This window comes from Macaca nemestrina, chromosome 5 (assembly GCF_043159975.1).
Source record: "Macaca nemestrina isolate mMacNem1 chromosome 5, mMacNem.hap1, whole genome shotgun sequence".
Lineage (NCBI taxonomy): Eukaryota > Metazoa > Chordata > Mammalia > Primates > Cercopithecidae > Macaca > Macaca nemestrina.
The window spans coordinates 159,364,245-159,382,808 of NC_092129.1; the positions used below are offsets into that span (position 1 = coordinate 159,364,245).

Genomic DNA, 18,564 nt, shown 5'->3' on the forward strand with positions numbered 1-18,564 from the left:
CCTTTTGAGGCGAGATTACTGAAATGGAAAGGTTAAATTCAAAGACTCAACTTTTAAAAGACCTACTGCTATTCTGTCCTCTTGATCTGTTTTCCTGTTTTTCGATAACCTTGCAAAGTTTCCCACCTCCAATCCTTTCTCCCCCTTTGATTCTGTGCAAATGGTGGGGTCCCAGAGGACGCGCAGTCGCAGTCACACCGGGGCGGTGCCGGTGAGAGGCGGGTGACGCAGCGGCCTCGCTGCCATTTTAAGTTGTTTGTTCTCGGTTCTTTCTCAAACGCGACTCTGCCCCGGACCCGGGAGGCGCCCGAGGCCGTCGCCGCTTCTGCAGCCACCGGTGGGGGGGGGAACGAGGCAATACCGCCGCGGAGGCTCACCAACAGCTTCGGCTTTTCCCCCCTCCGGGTCTCCTCGACTTTTTCTGAGAGCCGGAATCCGACTGTAGGGGGAAGAAAGACTCAAGAGCAGATGCTTGAACTGAAATAACTTTATTTTGGGGGGTTACTTCGCTGACCCTTAGCGCAGGGCTTCCTTTCCCTTCCCCCTCCTCCGCCAGTACCGATCCAACTCCCCATCTTTCTTCTCGTTTTTCCTCTTTTTCTTTTTCTCTCCCTGTTGCCGCTGTCTCCGCGTCCTTCCCCTCCGTCGCCGCCCAGGGCGCCGAGCCAGACTATGGGTCCCAGGTGGGGGCTGAGCGGCGGCAGCAGCGCGGGCGGTCCAGTCACAGTGCGCACTGCAGCGGGGATGGAGGGGCTCAGTTGGCTGGTGGTTTTCTCTTGACATGGCTCCTGCCCGTGCTACGAGCAGCGCCCCCGCCGCCGCCGCCGCCTCTTCCGCCGCCGCCACCGCTCCGCCCGCAGGCTGCGGCTAGAGGGCCCAAACCCCGCCCGAGAGTCGGTCCGTGAGTCCCGGGCTTCGCGGGGACAGGGAGGGGATTTCCCTGTCACCCACCCTGCCCTAACTGCCTCAGTTCCACCCCCTGCCCCTCGGGAAACAAACTAACGACCCCACCCTAAACAATCCAAACTCTGGAAACATGGTCTGTTCAACGAGAGAGAGCTAATCCGGGAACTTAATTTTTGGGGGGGAGGGTGGGTGGGCTTACTTTAGAAGTAATATTAACACAATTATTTTCTTTTTTTCCCCACTGAACCTTCCCATTTACCCTCTCCCGCCTACTCCACCCGGGCGGGAATTGTTTCCACGATGAAATGAGTGAAAACCTGAGTGATCCTGTGTCTCCCGTGGTGCGAGTGAGTCGCTGCCGCTGAAGGCAAGGGGTGGGGGTGGGACCTGGAGGGGTGGAAGGCAGGTGGTCTCCGGGCACCGCCTGGGATTTGGGAGAAGAACCCGCCACCTTTGCCTCGGCAATGCTCACAAGAAGATAAATCGCACTCCCCATCATCTTGAACGGGGGCAAATCCACAGGGAAGTCTCCCTTGGGGAATGTAGGACTAGTTGCAGGCTGGGGGTGTTGGGAACCCGGGCATTAATCAGGTCTAACCACAGAGCCGGAGTAATTAATACCGTATTATATACCCCTTTTCCTTTTGCCATCATGATTCTCCTTGGCAGCAGCGTTAGCAGCCGCCAGAGGGTGAAAATGTGGGTGATGGGGAAGTTGGTAATGACTCCGCTGTTTTTTCTCATGGCTCCTTTGGGCAACAGCTGCCCGCCCCCGGTATACACTGTAGTTGATTGCAGGGAAACCCTGTACCTCTCCCTTTCCTTCTCTACTGATTTTGCACTTTTCTCTACGCTCACCACCAAGTGTAATCAATAACAAGCACTGACAATACATAGCAATAGTGAAATCTGAAATAACTAAGAATTAGGTACTACAGCCATGGAGCTGGCTGGGTAAAATCTAATTGGATATTTCAGTTTCATTCACCTACCCTGTTTTTGGTGTTTTGTTTTGGTTTTTGTTTTGGTTTTGGTGAGTTTTCTTTTTGTTTTTTGTTTTTTTTGGAAAGCAAGGATCACACTTCCCCCCCTCCCTGTTTCTTTTCTTAATCCCTTTTCTAAAAAGAGGGGAAAATCCGGATGGATTTTAGGGATTGGTCTGGTGTCAGCTGTGTTTTATTGCACACCTAAATCCTGATTATAGGCTTTTCATTTCTCCTCAAAGCCTTTATTTTGGCAGTTAAGCCAAATGTGTTTTCCAGAAAGTTAGTTGAAGTATTTTCTCCTCTTTCTTTCCTTTCTTCCCTCCCTTTTTCCCGTCTGACCCCAAACGTTATTGTCCAAACATGACTGGACAGCAGCTTTTGTTTCTTGACCCTGTAATATGACAGTCTGCTAATATTGCCAGAAGGTGCAGTTTTTGGGTTACAGTCGTGATTTTCGCTATTCAATCATATTAGCAGGAAAAAAAATGACTTGTTTCTGTTGTACTTGAGTCTTAAGAAAAAGTGCCCATAGTTTAGTGACAATTTCCAAAGGCTTTAGTACCACCTGTATTTCAAAATGGGGGACCCAAACTCCCGGAAGAAACAAGCTCTGAACAGACTACGTGCTCAGCTTAGAAAGAAAAAAGAATCTCTAGCTGACCAGTTTGACTTCAAGATGTATATTGCGTTTGTATTCAAGGAGAAGGTAATTTAAAGTTCTTAATGGTGAATTAGCACAAGTGATTTTTGTAAGTGTGTATTATTTGTTACTCTTAAATTATTATGAATATTAGGTTAAAGAGTGGTTGAAAAAAGTCTGCTTTGTATGCTCTGTTTTTCACCCTTAGGGGTGATTTTGTGAATTGAGCAGTTGCAGCATACGAAAAGATCCTTGAGCGTTTCTTGGTTTGGAAATAAATTTGAGTGTGAAGCTTAATAGTAGTATACACTGAGTTGACATGGGGTGGGCAACATTATAAAATTTTATGTGGAGTTAACATAGGGAACCTTAGGACGGAATTTAAAGATTATCTAATGTAGAGTATAAATAAGATGCTTGAAATGTTAAATCGTAATTAGACTGTTTATATGCTAAAGTTAGTCTGTTTCTTAAACTCCGTAATGTAGGTAACTTTTTCTCATACATTTAATGAAGTAGAGTGCACCTTAACTTTTAGGAGCAATTAAATACTGAAATGGTTAATTTGTGTTTAGAAGTGTGATTTTCTTTTTTACTTAGAGTTCATTTTGCCTCGTATAGAAGTACAGTTTTTAAAAATTCAAAATGACCTAGAAGAAGTTTCATTTTTAGGGGCGGTAGAGGTCTTAATCCGAATTAGTTCCACAGTTAAATAGCAAACAGTGAGTTGTGAGTAGTCAAGGATGGGATGATAAAAGCAGTAATTTTTGCAACTTAAAGTGAACATTTTCTTAAATTATCAACAAGGCTTATTTCACCGGAGATGAGGTTATGAATATAAGGAAGTGCTGCTTGAATTTTGGTGCTTAAATTGTTAGCTAATTTCATATCAGAAATACAGTCTTAGTGTGGTATCTATTTAGTATCTGGAAGTTTCCCAGGTTTTCCCCTACTGTTTAACTCTTATTTACTTATTTTTGTTGCTGAGACAGGCCTCACTGTGTTGCCCAGGCTAGTCTTGAACTCCTGGGCTAAAGTGATCCTCCTGTTGTGGTGTTCTAAAGTGCTGGGATTACAGGCAGGAGCTGCCATGCATAGCCCCAACTCTTAACTCCTAAAAGGTTATTTGTATTTAAGAACATTCTTAGCTGCTGAAGTATAGTGTTGTGAAGTGATTTCAAAGTAATTTTTGAAGTGACTGTCCCAAGATTGGGTGGTATCAAGGACTTATATCTCCACTTTTGTTTTGTTGACAAGCTGACTCAGAATTGATGAGATTGGATTTTAGTTGAAGATGATATAATGTATGCTTTTCCAAGAGCATATCTTGGAATGATTGGAGCATATCTTGGATCTTCATTAATCCAAGATAATAAGTGATGAGACCAGATCTTTGTATTTAATCTATACATTGCCCCAGATTGCACCATCTAATTCTTTAACACCAATGATAATCTGGTTTTATTCTGTGAATGGACAGTGTCCATGCAGTTGCCCTGAATAATTCATGATATATACTTAATAGTATAGAATTTCAAAAAGTAGTTTTGTGATGCGAACTTAGTCTCGACTAGTGTTAAAAGATAACTTGGTGTGCTTTTTTTTAGTCTTTCAAATATTGATGGTTTTGGCTGGGTGCGGTGGCTCACGCCTGTAATCCCAGCACTTTGGGAGGCTGAGGCAGGCGGATCACTTGAGGTCAGGAGTCCAAGGCCAGTTTGACCAACATGGTGAAACCCCATCTCTACTGAAAATACAAAAATTTGCCAGATGTGGTGCCGCAGGCCTGTAATCCCAGCTACTCGGGAGGCTGAGGCAGGAGAGTCCCTCGAACCCAGGAGGCAGAGGTTGCAGTGAGCCAAGATCGTGCCACTGCACTCTAGCCTGGGCAACACAGCGAGACTCCATCTCAAAAAAAAAAAAAAAAACCCACCCATAGGAATGAAGCAATTCATTTGTCTGAATAGCGTTGTTTTAAAACTGGTGAGATTTTTAATTTTAAGAAATAGTGTCCAGAATAATGCTGTGGATACCATTATGCTATAAAACTCAAGCGTTAAACATTCAAATGATAGCTTGTACATGTATGGTTGGAGGGGGAGGGTAGGAGAGGAACAGAACAAATTACCTATCTGAACATGTGTTTTCAGTATGTAAGTTATTTCAGACAGTTAAGAATTTTGTGGAGTTAATGTTACATGACATTGTAATATGAACTGAGTGTTAAAAGGCTGTGCTCCCTGTGGGTTAATACACCATTTTCTTTTCTTATAGAAGAAAAAGTCAGCACTTTTTGAAGTGTCTGAGGTTATACCAGTCATGACAAATAATTACGAAGAAAATATCCTGAAAGGTGTGCGAGATTCCAGCTATTCCTTGGAAAGTTCCCTAGAGCTTTTACAGAAGGATGTGGTACAGCTCCATGCTCCTCGATATCAGTCTATGAGAAGGGTAAGTTCTGCCTTAAGTCTTGACTTGATAAAGTTTCTGTGGATTAACCTTGCGTTTCCCACTTCCCCAATCCCCCCTTAAAGTGGGTAGTTATGTTAGTGACCAGTCTCTAAGGGTAAATTTGTCTTTGTGCCATGTTGATAACTGGGATCGTGACTTTAAAGCACTATGTTTATAGGATTAGAAAAAGACATTTTTTTTACCCCAGACCATTCTTATGTGGATAAAGTATAGAAAGGAATTTCTTTAATCCGTGTTAGGTGTTGATGATCGCGGACTTTTTTTTTTTTTTTTTTGAGACAAAGTTTTGCTCTTTTGCTGAGGCTGGAGTGCAGTGGCGTGATCTTGGCTCACGGCAGCCTCTGCCCCCGCGTATTCAAATGATGCCTCTGCCTTAGCCTCCTGAGTGGCTGGGAGTAGGGACTACAGTTGTGTGCCACCATGCTTGGCTAATTTTTTGTATTTTTAGTAGAGACGGGGTTTTGCCGTGTTGGCTAGGCTGGTCTGGAACTCCTGACCTCAAGTCATCCTCCTGCCTTGACCTCCCAAAGTGCTGAGATTACAGGTGTGAGCCACTGCACCCAGCCAGTAGCCAACTATTTTTAATGATTTAAGTGTTATACATAAAGTTTTAAAATTTTTAAAGTAGGTTTGTTTTTTAGAATTTGACCTTGAGTAAAACATGGGAAACTTTGTTGTATTAGGCTCATAATCGTGTGTATTACTATTGTGGATACATGTCTTATATCTCCGTTTATTGTATTTCCTTTTTTGGGGGGAATATGAATATAAGGAGGTGTTTCCAGCTTTGTAAACTTCTGCAACATATTAAAAGTTAATCTGGGCATACCTGAACCAAGATATCCCCACAGTTACTTGGGGAGAATGCTGGTGATAACCACGTACTGGTCTGGAAGAGATTTGTGGACCTTCAAAAATTAATACGCTGGCTATAGTAATGAAGCAGAAGTCAGGAATGGAGAAAAGTAGTTTCCTATCAACATAAAAATAGTATTTTAACTATAATAGGATAGTGATTCATATTAGGAGTTCTAAGACATCTTTGTTAAATAGATTCTGATTTTTAAAGGTGGAAATAAAGTTTCCGGGTCTGACAACACAACAGATATCAGAGATTTTGTTGGAGTTTTCTCTATGCACTGATTAATCTGGGTCTTGGTGTTAGGAGCATTGGACTGAGTGTATGTGACTCTCTGCAAGATAAAAAAATTAGGGCCGGGCGCAGTGACTTAACGCCTGTAATCCCAACACTTTGGGAGGCTGAAGTGGGTGGATCACCTGAGGTCAGGAGTTCGAGACCAGCCTGGCCGATGTGGTGAAACCCATCTGTGTTAAAAATACAAAAAATATTAGCTGGGCATGGTGGCACACACTTGTAATCCCGGCCATTTGGGAGGCTAAGTCACGAGAATCAGTTGAACCTGGTAGGCGGAAGTTGCAGTAAGCAGAGATTGCGCCATTGCACTCCAGCCTGGGCCACAGAGAGGGACCCTCTCCAAAAATAAAAAATTACATCATGAGCTATTCAGATTATAAACTATTATGTTTACTTCCTAAGATATAAAATGATATATGGTAGGTCTTTTGTACTTATAAAATGTTTTTGTAGGGAAACCCTATAATTTGTGACATTGCTTGATGTAGCTGTTTCTTTAAAAGTAAACTCTTTTTTTCCTCCTCATTTTATAGGATGTAATTGGCTGTACTCAGGAGATGGATTTCATTCTTTGGCCTCGGAATGATATTGAAAAAATTGTCTGTCTCCTGTTTTCTAGGTGGAAGGAATCTGATGAGCCTTTTAGGCCTGTTCAGGTATTTTGGTCTAAAATAAGTGTGATGAGTATTTCAGTATGTGAAAACTACTAGAATATAATAGGGTCTAACTTGATAAATTCTTTGGGAATATGGTTTCTGATAGTTTTATTTCACGAGTCCCCCCTATTTAGAGTATTGTGATGCAAGAGAAGAAAGCACTTGGATTATAGAATCTCTTGACATTGTGGTGGTCCCACCTGCCCAGTGTGGCTTTGAAGTTATGGCTAGAGAAAATCTTTTGAAGTGGACATTTATTGACTTATAGAGGGGCCCACACATGAGCTTCTGAGATCTGTAACTCTTGTAGCCTTCACCACACATCCTTCTAAAACAGTATATTTAACTCTGCTGCTTCCCAAAGGAGTGTGATCTGAAATGTGTGAAGAAATCATTTTCTAGAAGTTGATTTGTATATAAAATTATAGAGGAAAGAAGTAAATTTAGTAGTCATTCTTAACCTTAAAATCTTGCTGACTTTTGACTGTTTGTCATGGTATACCGGCCATTCCTCAAGTGAAACCCCCCTCTAGTGTTAAGGGCATTTACTCATATTGAACCTAGTTTTATTTATAGTATATTTGCATGCATAGAAGATGGAGGTCCACCAAAGTGTTAGTTGTGCTTGGTTGTAGGTCAGGTGTAGCTAACTTTCCTTTTTTATTATATGTGTTTACATATATGTTTCCTTTATAATTTATGGCATATATTGCCACAATTTTCTTAAGTATACTTTTATAAGAAAAATGATGACATTAAGGACTCATTTTAAGTATACTAAATCAAATATTAGAAGGCTTTATTTTAAGCTAATTGTGAGGATTATTTGTAATTTAAAACTTTTGCTTCTGCTTATTACCCTGAAGTATCTTTGTGGTGCTTATATTTTTCACAGACTGTATAAGTTGATATACTCTCCCGCCCCCATGGTAATGTTGCTACACATAAGCTCTAATAATAATCATTTTTAATGTGTTAAAATTAATTCAGCTGAGTTCTAAAGATAATCCTTTGGTTATACATGTGAAAGTACTGTATACAGATTCCCCTGACTTCCAATGGTTCAACTTAAGATTTTTCAACTTTACCATGATGTGAAAGCCATATCAATTCATTGTGCTCCTTGATTTATGATGGGACTACATCCAGGTAAACTCATTGTAAATTGGAATTGTTTTTAAGTTAAAAAGTCACTTTTTGATTTAAAATACGTGTAACTTACACTGGGTTTATCAGGATGTAACATCACAAGTTGTGGAGCATCTGTATTTCTGTCATTTAATGGATGATATCTGACAAGAATACTGGAGAAAATGAATATAAAAGGCATGAAAACAGGAATAGAAAAGGCATATTTAAAGTTCTCAGAACAGGGCTGATAACTCTAACTACTTTCTGGAGGTGGTGTTAAGATTCGGTTTTTTAGTTAAGGATTTTCCATTGGAAAAATGTAGGTCTGCGTATTACAGTATGTTTTCAAATTTCTGATACCCCGCCTTTCCCACTGGGACCTTATTCGAAATAGTTAACTTTAGTCTTGTGTCAAGTACTCTTTGAAGTCATGGCTGATGTTTATTGAGAGTTGACTGTACTAGGCTTCTGCTTTTTTTTTTTTTTTCTTTTTCTCTTGAGATGGAGTCCCACTCTGTTGCCAGATTGGAGTGCAGTAGCGTGATCTTGGCTCACTGCAACCTCCGCCTCCTTTCAACCTCTGCCTCCTGGGTTCAAGTGATTTCTTCTGCCTCAACCTCCCTGGGTCTACAGGGACACGCCACCACACCCAGCTAATTTTTGTACATTTAGTAGAGACGGGTGTTCACCATGTTGGCCAGGATGGTTTGGATCTCTTGACCTCGTGATTCGCCCGCCTCGGCCTCCCAAAATGCTGGGATTACAGGTGTGAGCCAGCTTTTTCCTTTTTGCCTGTCCTTTTTTTGAGACAGGGTTTTGCTCTGTTGCCCAAGCTGGAGTGTGGTGGCGTGATCTTGGCTCACTGCAACTTCTGCCTCGCAGGTTTGAGCCATTCTTGTGCCTCAGCCTCCTGAGTAGCTGGGATTACAGGCGCGCAGCTAATATTTGTACTTTTTTTTTTTTTTTTTTTTTGAGACAGGGTTTTGCCACGTTGGCCAGGCTGGTCTTGTACTCTTGACCTCAAGTGATCTGCCTGGCTTGGCCTCCCAAAGTGGTAGGAATACAGGCATGAGCCACCACACCCGGCCTTAGACTTTCTCTTACTTTATATATATTTAATCTCAGTCCTTAAAATAACTGGGTGGTAGATAGGAGGAAACTGAGACAGAAATTAGGTAAATAAGGCCCAAGGCAGTTAAATAGGATAAAAGCCTGGACTGACTATGCTTTTAACTCACCACCCTGTACTGTGAAAAGTTACCTCTGTTAATTATAGAATCTTAAAATTCTGGACTGAATGTAAGCAGTATGATGTAGGTAATAACTTTAGAATTCAACTGCAGTAAGTAGGTTAATATTGTAAGAACTAATTTGCTTTTCTGAAGTAATTTGAAATGTATGAATATCCTGTATGAGGGGCCTTAAATACAACTCACTTAGTTCTTTCTCAAAGAAAATGAGAAAAGGAATGGTAAATTTTAACTCACAGGCCTCTTTTTTTTTTTTTTTTTTTTTTTTTTTTTGACTCTTAAAGCACTTTACTTATTTTTAAAAATTTAATTAATTTTTTGCAGAGATGGGGTGTCGCTTTGTTGCCCAGACTGGTCTTGAACTCCTGGGTTCAAGTGATCCTCTTGCCTCAGCCTCCCAAAGTGCTGAGATGACAGATATGAGTCACGGTGCCTGGCCTTTTGAAGCACTTTAAAATCTGAAAATTTGGGCAGTGAGGATATAATCGGAACCAGAATAAGGATTGTTTTTAAATAGTGAGTTCTTCAGTGTACTATGAAGTGCCAGGAGGTACTACTGAAATATATCTCTTCTTTTCATTATTAATGCTACTACCGAGGTTAGCTCCTCCCCTGACTGTTAGAATATTTCGTTACTTCTGTGGGAATTACTTCTTTCATGCTGCTTATGAGAAGTTGTGTATGTGTTTGTGTGTGTACACCATTTCTTTTCACATAAGTGAATATTCAATATGATAGAATTGAAATGCTATAGAATCATAAGGAAGGCCTTTTTCAGTCTCACTCAAACCTCCTTTCAGTGTGATTACTGTTCTTGCACCCACCTTGGTTACTTCCCATATTGCAGCTTTGTTACTTGAATAGTATTTCAGTTTTTAACACATTTGTTTTTGTGTTCTGTTTCCTGGCATGGCTTTTTTGTTTTGTTTTGTTTTTAGATGGTGAGAATGGGGTCTCACTCTGTCATCCAGGCTGGAGTGCAGTGGCACAGTTATGGCTCACTGCAGCCTTGACCTCCTAGGCCCAAGTGATCCTTCCACCTCAACCTCATGAGTAGCTGGGACCACAGGTGTGCACCACCATGCCCAGCTAATTATTTTTGTAGAGATAGGATCTCACTGTGTTGCCCAGACTGGTCTCAAACTCCTGGCCTCTAGTGATCCTCCTGTTTTGGCCTCCCAAAGTGCTGGGATTATAGGTTTGGGCCACCATGCCCAGTCAGCATTTATCAGATTACTTACCATTGCTACTTGTCCTGGGGAAATTCTCTTAATCTTTAAAGGTGCAATCCAAAATCATAATGTTCCTGTGTTACTTACTGTTATTTATTTTTTTCTCCTATAGCAGTTTGATGATAAGAACCGAATTTGGGCCGGGCGCGGTGGCTCACTCCTGTAATCCCAACACTTTGGGAGGCTGAGTAGGGCGGATCACCTGAGGTCAGGAGTTTTAGACCATCCTGACCAACATGAAGAAGTCCTGTCTCTACTAAGAATACAAAATTAGCTGGGTGTGGTGGTGCATGCCTGTATCCCAGCTACTCGGGAGGCTGAGGCAGGAGAATCGCTTGAACCCAGGAGGCGGAGGTTGCAGTGAGCCAAGGTTGCGCCATTGCACTCCAGCCTGGGCAACAAGAGCGAAACTCCGTCTCAAAAAAAAAGGGGGGAAAGAATTGGAGTTTTACAAATAATCACATCTTATTCTGGGAAAGCAATTGAAGCAAGTTGGATTTTATATTTGGATGTACTTGTCCTCTTCAGCAGTGTAATAAGCCCGTTAAGGCTGAAGTAACCTTATTCCTATTTTTTAGTAGCTAATAGCATGCTTTTGATATGGTTATGATCATACGAATAATTTAGTATTTGAATTGTATGGAAGTACAGTTCGGTGTCATGTTACATGTAGTGTATTGTGATGCTATATCATAGTTTATGTTATGGTTTATAAGAAAAGCTCCTAGGTATAAAATCCTGCATAGCAGGAACTTGGTTTTTCCATGGTCTTATTTCCTACTGTTTTAGACGTAACAGGGCAGTAAAATTTGTTTGAACCAAATGGACTTAACGATTATTTGTACAACTCAGTATTATCTAAATATCATTTTTTTTTTTTTTTTTTTTTTTTTTGAGGCGGAGTCTCGCTTTGTCGCCCAGGCCGGAGTGCAGTGCCCGGATCTCAGCTCACTGCAAGCTCCGCCTCCCAGGTTTACGCCATTCTCCTGCCTCAGCCTCCCGAGTAGCTGGGACTACAGGCGCCCGCCACCTCGCCCGGCTAGATTTTTGTAGTTTTTAGTAGAGACGGGGTTTCACCGTGTTAGCCAGGATGGTCTCGATCTCCTGACCTCGTGATCCGCCCGTCTCGGCCTCCCAAAGTGGTGGAATTACAGGCTTGAGCCACCGCGCCCGGCCTAAATATCATGTTGTTAAGTCTAGGTTTCTTGAATTCTTCATCAAGCCTGGTCATGTCTTAGCATTTGGTGTCTCCCCATGCCTAACAGATATTTTGTGGGAGGATGGAGTTGATCTTCCTCATGCTAAAAGATTGAAGGGCGTGTTCTGACTTAATTGATAACAGTCTTTCATAACTTCAAAAATTTTTGAAAACAACCCAAGGCTAGCTGTGGGGAAAAATCACATAAAAACATAGCCTATCTGTGAGGAGCAGAACTATATTTCAGTTGTGGGCTTTACATTTCATTTAATCCTCTTACCTGTCCTGTGAAATGGGTTATGGCTTTATTTTATAGATGAGGAAGCTGAAGTTTAGGTAAGTTAAGGGATCTGCGTAAGGTCACGTAACTAGTGAGTTGTGCAGCTAGGGTTAGAATAAACATTTATTTATTTTTTTCTTAGAAACAGCAATTAACAATGTGCCTCCTAATCAAAAGAGATGTCCTTGAGGCTTAAAGTACTATGGTGGGAGTCTTGGACTGAGTAGGTTTGAAAATACAATTTTATGATCATGGAGTACTAGGATTTAGTCATTTTGATTCAGAGAATTTCCCGATCAGCTGTCGCCGTGGAGTGTACTGTCCAATGGAATTCTCTACAATTAAGGAAATGTTCTGTATCTCAAGAGATTGTTCTTAATGGTGGCCAGTAGTCATGTGACCATTGAGCATTTGAAATGTGGCTGGTGTTACTGAAGAATGGAATTGTAAATACCTTTTAATCTAAATTTTTGCCTGTGATACTAGCTGTGGGTTTGCCATAATTTGTTTTTTAAAGAGGAAGAAATAACGTTTGACTGTTGGCTGTTTTATTGGACAGCACAGCTATATGCATATAGATGCAGATGTTTCAGGTAGTATAACTTGTTTGAAGTTAAATACAAATGTATTTTGTATTTAGGCCAAATTTGAGTTTCATCACGGTGACTATGAAAAACAGTTTCTGCATGTACTGAGCCGCAAGGACAAGACTGGAATCGTTGTCAACAATCCTAACCAGTCAGTGTTTCTCTTCATTGACAGACAGCACTTGCAGGTAAGCAGGCTTTTTGAAAACCACTTACAGGCTCATTCAAAAAGCTTATTGGTTAGTAAATGTTTTTTATGCAAGTTACTTGTTTTGTCCCCCAAACACTGCATTATTTTTGAAGTTACTTAAAAAAAAAAAAAAAAAAAAAATAGGCTGGGCATGGTGGCTCACACCTGTAATCCCAGCACTTTGGAAAGCCGAGGCGGGTATATTGCTTGAGCTCAGGAATTCCAGACCAGCCTGGGCAACATGACGAAACTTCATCTCTACAGAAAATATAAAAACTAGCCAGGCATGGTGGCATGTGCCTGTAGTCCCAGCTGCTGGGGAGGCTGAAGGGGGAGGACTGCTTGAGCTTAGGAGGCTACAGTGAGATCTTGCCACTACACTCCAGCTTGAGTGACAGAACGAGATCCTGTCTCAAAAAAAATGAATTTTTAAAACAGTATTTCCTAGACCTCACCGTAGAATAATGGTTCCCAAATTTTGCTGCACTTTACAGCAACCTGGCAAGCTTTTTTTTTTTTTTTTTTTTTTTTTTTTTAAAAAACAAAAGGGAAAAAACCCACCTCCTTCGAAGCTTTTAAAAGTCACGATTCTAGTGAACAGTAGTGGGAACCGTTGTCCTAAAGCATTTCTACCAGATGTGTGGGCAACGGATAAACATCACTTGAGAACTTATTAAAAATATAGACTCTCAGACTCTACGAATCAGAATCCGCACTTTAAACAGAACCCTCAGGTGATTTGAAACACATTGTGTTTCCAGAAGCACTGACCTGGCCCTCTTTTTTGTTTGTTTATTTTGAGAGGGAGTCTGTCGCCCAGGCTGGAGTGCAGTGGTGGGATCTCAGTTCACTGCAAGCTCCACCTCCCGGGTTCACACCATTCTCCTGCCTCAGCCTCCCGAGTAACTGGGACTACGGGCGCATGCCACCACGCCTGGCTAATTTTTATTTTATTTTTTTGTATTTTTAGTAGAGACGGGGTTTTACCGTGTTAGCCAGGATGGTCTCGTTCTCCTGAACTTGTGATCTGCCTGCCTTGGCCTCCCAAAGTGCTGGGATTACAGGCTTGAGCCACTGTGCCCAGCCGACTTTTTAAATCTAAAAGGATGAGTGACATTTATTTAAAAGATCCACATTTATTTCAAATAAGCACTTCCATTTGGGTACAGTGTCTCTTGTAATCCTAGCATTTTGGGAGGCTGATGGGGGAGGATTGCTTGAGTCCAAGAGTTCAAGACCAGCCTGGGCAACAGAGTGAGACCTCATCTCTACAAAAAATCAAAGAAATTAGCCAGACATTGTGGCATGCCTCTGTGGTCCTAGTTACTCTGGAGGCTGAGGTGGGGAGAATCGCTTGAGCCCAGGATTTTAAGAGTTGCAGCGAGCCATGATGGCACCAACACACTCCTGCCTGAGTAACACGAGACCCCATCTCAAAAAAAAAAAAAAAAAAACCACTGCCAACAACAAATAACCACTTCCCTTTTAAGCAGCAATCCAAGTATTGCAGTTTAGTTTTTAGATGCATCCACTTGCTGGCTGTGTGATCTTGGACAGGTAACTGTTGTGAGTGAGCATTTTGCTTCTGTGAAATTGAACAAATGATAATCCTAAGGTTGTTAAATTTAACCTAAGGTTGTTACATTTAAAATTAATACAAGTAAAGTATATGTACATATGTATAGGTTCATTTACATTTGTAGACTACTTTAGACATCTTCAAAGTCAGTCTTTATTTTGCCTTTTAGAGGTGCTAGATAGTGAACAAAAGATGAACTTTGTAGTTAAGTTGGATGTTCAAATGGTAACTACTTCTTAAAAATAAGGGTTTTTGATTTAACTGGTAATAGTTTGGCTTTCTTCTAGTCCCTTACCCCAGGATATGCTTAAATCTTTCTTTTATTTTTTGAGACAGGGTCTCACTCTTGTCACCAGGCTGGAGTACACTGGCATGATCATGGCTCACCATACCCTTGACCTCCTGGGTACAGGTGATCCACCTCAGCTTCCCGAGTGGCTGGACTACAGGCATGTGCCACCACATCCAGCTAATTTTTGTATTTTTTGTAGAGGTGGGTTTTCCTCATGGTGCCCAGAATGGTCTTGAACTCCTGGGCTCAAGCAATCCTCCTGACTCAGCCTCCCAAAGTGCTGAGAGTACCACCACCACACCCAGCCTTAAATTTTTACCTATTCCTTCATCCTCTCACTAGCTTCTATTCTTACCACATCTGCTTTGTCTTCCTCTATGTAAAAATGACTTCAAACTCATGAAATGCTTTTAGCTTTAATTTCTTCTAGCAAGTAGTCTCTGGTTTACTTCCCCAACTTTTTATCTTTTAATTCTGCATAAATTTTTTTTGCATCTTATATGGCAAGATTTTGTCTGTCTAGAATATGGATAGGGACTGTAATTTGTCCCTTACTCTGTATGTTAAGACGCTTAATTGTGGGAAGTTGACTTCATGTGATAGTTATGCTAAAGTTTTATTTTTAAAAAGTATTAAAATGTTTCCCCTTCCAGACTCCAAAAAACAAAGCTACAATCTTCAAGTTATGCAGCATCTGCCTCTACCTGCCACAGGAACAGCTCACCCACTGGGCAGTTGGCACCATAGAGGATCACCTCCGTCCTTATATGCCAGAGTAGAGTACTGACCAGCAAAATGGAGAAGATCAGAGAATGCAGCAGCAATTTTTTTTCTTGTTTTCTTACCACTTTATTCTTTCAGAGTTTAAAGAAAATGGACTCATGCACAGAACACTATGCATTTTGAAACTCGTTCATCCTGGATTTTTTTAAATCATTTTTATCTCAGAACTTAAAAATTAGATGTCGTGCACAGACTGTGTGAAAGAAGATGCTTTGCATATTTGCTGCACTGCATCAGTATCTTACTAAAAATGTGAAATGAAAGGACTATTGTACACTGAAATGCTTAAATGTATCTGAAAGCACAAGGTGATACTCATTTTTATGGTCTTCCCATTTGTGCTGGTATTTGCCTCTTTTACATCTGTCATCAGTATTTAGAGGGTGAGAAGTGAATGTAACAGGTATAAATAACATTTTTAAAAACAATAGCTTTGCTATAATCACAGTCGTTCCAGAGCACTGTCAGATTCATTCTAATGACCAGAACTGGTTGTTTAAAAAAGAAAATACAACCATGGGAAAGAAATCTTAAATGAAAAACGCATCTCATTGTAGGCATTCTTGCCTCATATTTTACTGGGCCATGTTTGTTTCCTGGTACTCATGTATTTTTTTTTTCCAGATCTCTTTCCCCAAGTTGCTATTGTAGGAGTATTCTGCTGCGTGTGGATGCAGTTATACTCATTAAAGCAGATCTGGAGTCTGAAGTAGCTATAAAGCAGCTATAAAACTGAGAAATACATTCATAGCTGCAGAAACTATGATAGGTAGAGGACTTTGTTTTGTTTTGTTTTTTGGTTTTACGGAGAAGAGATTTTTATTACAAAGAAAAAAATTCCAGTGAATTGTTGCAGAAATGCTGGTTTCTACACCATCCTAAAGAAAAACTAAAGGGTGTTTTGGAGTAGAAAAAGGTTATAAAGTTGGAATCTTAAATTGTAAAATTAACCATTGAGTATCAAAGTTCTAAAAGCAGAACTCATTTTGTGCAATGAACATAAGGAAAGACTACTGTATAGGTGTTTTTTTTTTTTTCCTTTAAATGAAGAAGAGCTTTGCTTAAGGGTTGCATACTTTTATTGGAGTAAATCTGAATGATCCTACTCCTTTGGAGTAAAACTAGTGCTTACCAGTTTCCAATTGTATTTAGCTTCTGGTTGGAATTTGGAAAAACAAAAAAACAAAAAAAGAAAACCTAAATAAAATAGGTGAAAGTTCCCTGACTATTCAGGTGAATACAGAAAGTTTGAAGTGTTAACTTTTTTTTTCCATTTCACTGATGCTACTGGTCACCTTAGGGAATTATTTCATTTCACAGTCTGTGGCTAAACAGCAAATTCAGAAGAAAAATACCTGGCAATTGAGTGTGTAACTTCAAGAACAGGAATCAAGAACATACTGTCAGCTTTCAAAAGTTAGCAACCTGGCCTTATGCCTTGCTTAATGGGAAAGTGCCATTCTTAAATTTCAAAATGCTTTCATGTGTCCTCTTACTTAAAAATCAGAATCTATTTGAAATAACATTTTGAATGTTTATTACAGCCAGGTACTCTTCTAAGCTCTTGTCTTAACCTCTCAACCTTGGCTGGAAATAAATGCAGAGATTAAGTAACTTGCTCAAGCTCAGATCCTAAGTAGTGGAGGATTTAAAACCAGGCTGGCTGGCTCTAGGGTCTATCTCTTAATTTGCCGTATTGTATTAATTTACCATATTGAATTATACTTATGTTCACCAAGTTAGGCATTTTGGCAGCCATTGTTTACGTTTTTATTTTGGAATAATTTAGAAAAGTTGCCAGAGTAATATGAAAGTTCTTGTGTGATCTTTACCCTCATTTTTATTATTTTGCCACGTTTTTTTCATTTTCTCTGTACATGCATTTATACATACTTTCTGAGCTATTTGAGAGTTTGTTGCACACCTTGTGCTTCCTTACCCCTTCCTTAATACTTTGGCGTATGTTCCAAGTATAAGAATATTTCATATAACTAGAGTAAAATTACCAAACTCAGGGAATGTGATACTCTTTATCATCCATATTTGTTTTGTTGTCCCAGTATCCTTGGTAGCTTTTCTTAGATCCCCCTAGAATACAGGATCATTGAATTTAGTTGTTCTCAGTTGTCTTTAATGTGGAACAGTTCCTTAGCCTTTATGTGTTTCATGACCTGTATGTTTTTTGGAGTACAGGGCAATTTTTCTTGTAAATTGTTAACTCATTTTGCATTTGAATTGTTTATTCATGCTTACACCCTTCCCAAGCATACTGTCCATCTGCTCTTCATTGATGTTACTTTTGAGCACCTGGTCAAGGTATCCTGGTTTTGCCCTATATATGGTACTTACTACTAGCAATCTCTGGGAAACAACGTGCAAATATCCTGCTCGTTATCAGGAGCTCCCTTGGTGATTCTTTCCAGACTAAAACCAGTCTTTATGATGCTTACAAAATAGTGATTTTCCAAATCTACCCCTCTGTCCATTTACAGCATTTGTTGTAAGAAAGTGTTCTATTTCTGCCATTTATTATCTACCTAAACACTATGGCCTCATATTTTTTCCCTCCAAATCATAATTTGCATGCCTTTATTATTTTGAGCATGTGCTTTTATGCAGAAGATACTGTAACTTTTCTGTCCCAGCCTTAAGCCCTGGAATCAGCTGTTTCTCCAAGGAGCCCAGGTTCCTTTTAGTGGGAAATACTGGAAGTAAACATTTGGGACCCCTGTATGCTCACTGCTACTGTTGCTACTGTGGAGTCTTCTGCCCTTTTGGTGGACAAATCAGCCTATGATGTAGGGAAAGGATGTGCCTTTAACTGTTAACTTGACTTAAATTTACTTAAAGCTGCATCCTTTTTAGTCTTTAATCATGAAATGTTCATTAAGACTCCCTGACACAGAAATCAAGGAAGAGTCAGCTGGGTGCAGTGGTTCACACCTGTAAGTTCAGTACTTTGCGGTGGGGGGGTGGGGGGGCGGGGCGCCAAGGCAGGAGGATTGCTTGAGCCTACAAGTTTGAGACCAGGCTGGGCAACATGAGACCTTGTCTCTACAAAAATAAAATTAGGCGTGGTGGCACACACCTGTAGTTCCAGCTACTCAGGAGACAGGTGGAAGAATGCCTTGACCCTGGGAGTTTGAGGCTACAGTAAGCTGGGAGCGTATCACTGTACTCCAGCTTGAGAGACAGTGAGACTCTGTCTCAAGAGTGCCACAGTCTT

General features: G+C 40.6%; 1 protein-coding gene across 2 annotated transcripts; it reads left to right on the forward strand.

The window, feature by feature from the left end:
* The first annotated feature begins 251 nt into the window (after positions 1-251).
* C5H6orf62 (chromosome 5 C6orf62 homolog) lies at positions 252-16,587 on the forward strand. 2 transcript variants are annotated; one of them, XM_011742682.2, is made up of 5 exons: positions 252-1,253; positions 4,807-4,983; positions 6,694-6,816; positions 12,548-12,682; positions 15,209-16,587. In XM_011742682.2, the coding sequence occupies exons 1-5, from the start codon at positions 1,212-1,214 to the stop codon at positions 15,332-15,334; spliced, it is 603 nt and encodes a 200-aa protein (XP_011740984.1). In that variant the 5' UTR covers positions 252-1,211; the 3' UTR covers positions 15,335-16,587. The 2 variants fall into 2 exon arrangements, with proteins under 2 accessions (XP_011740984.1, XP_011740982.1); XM_011742680.2 differs by lacking the exon at positions 252-1,253 and adding an exon at positions 1,780-2,598.
* Positions 16,588-18,564: the final 1,977 nt, after the last annotated feature.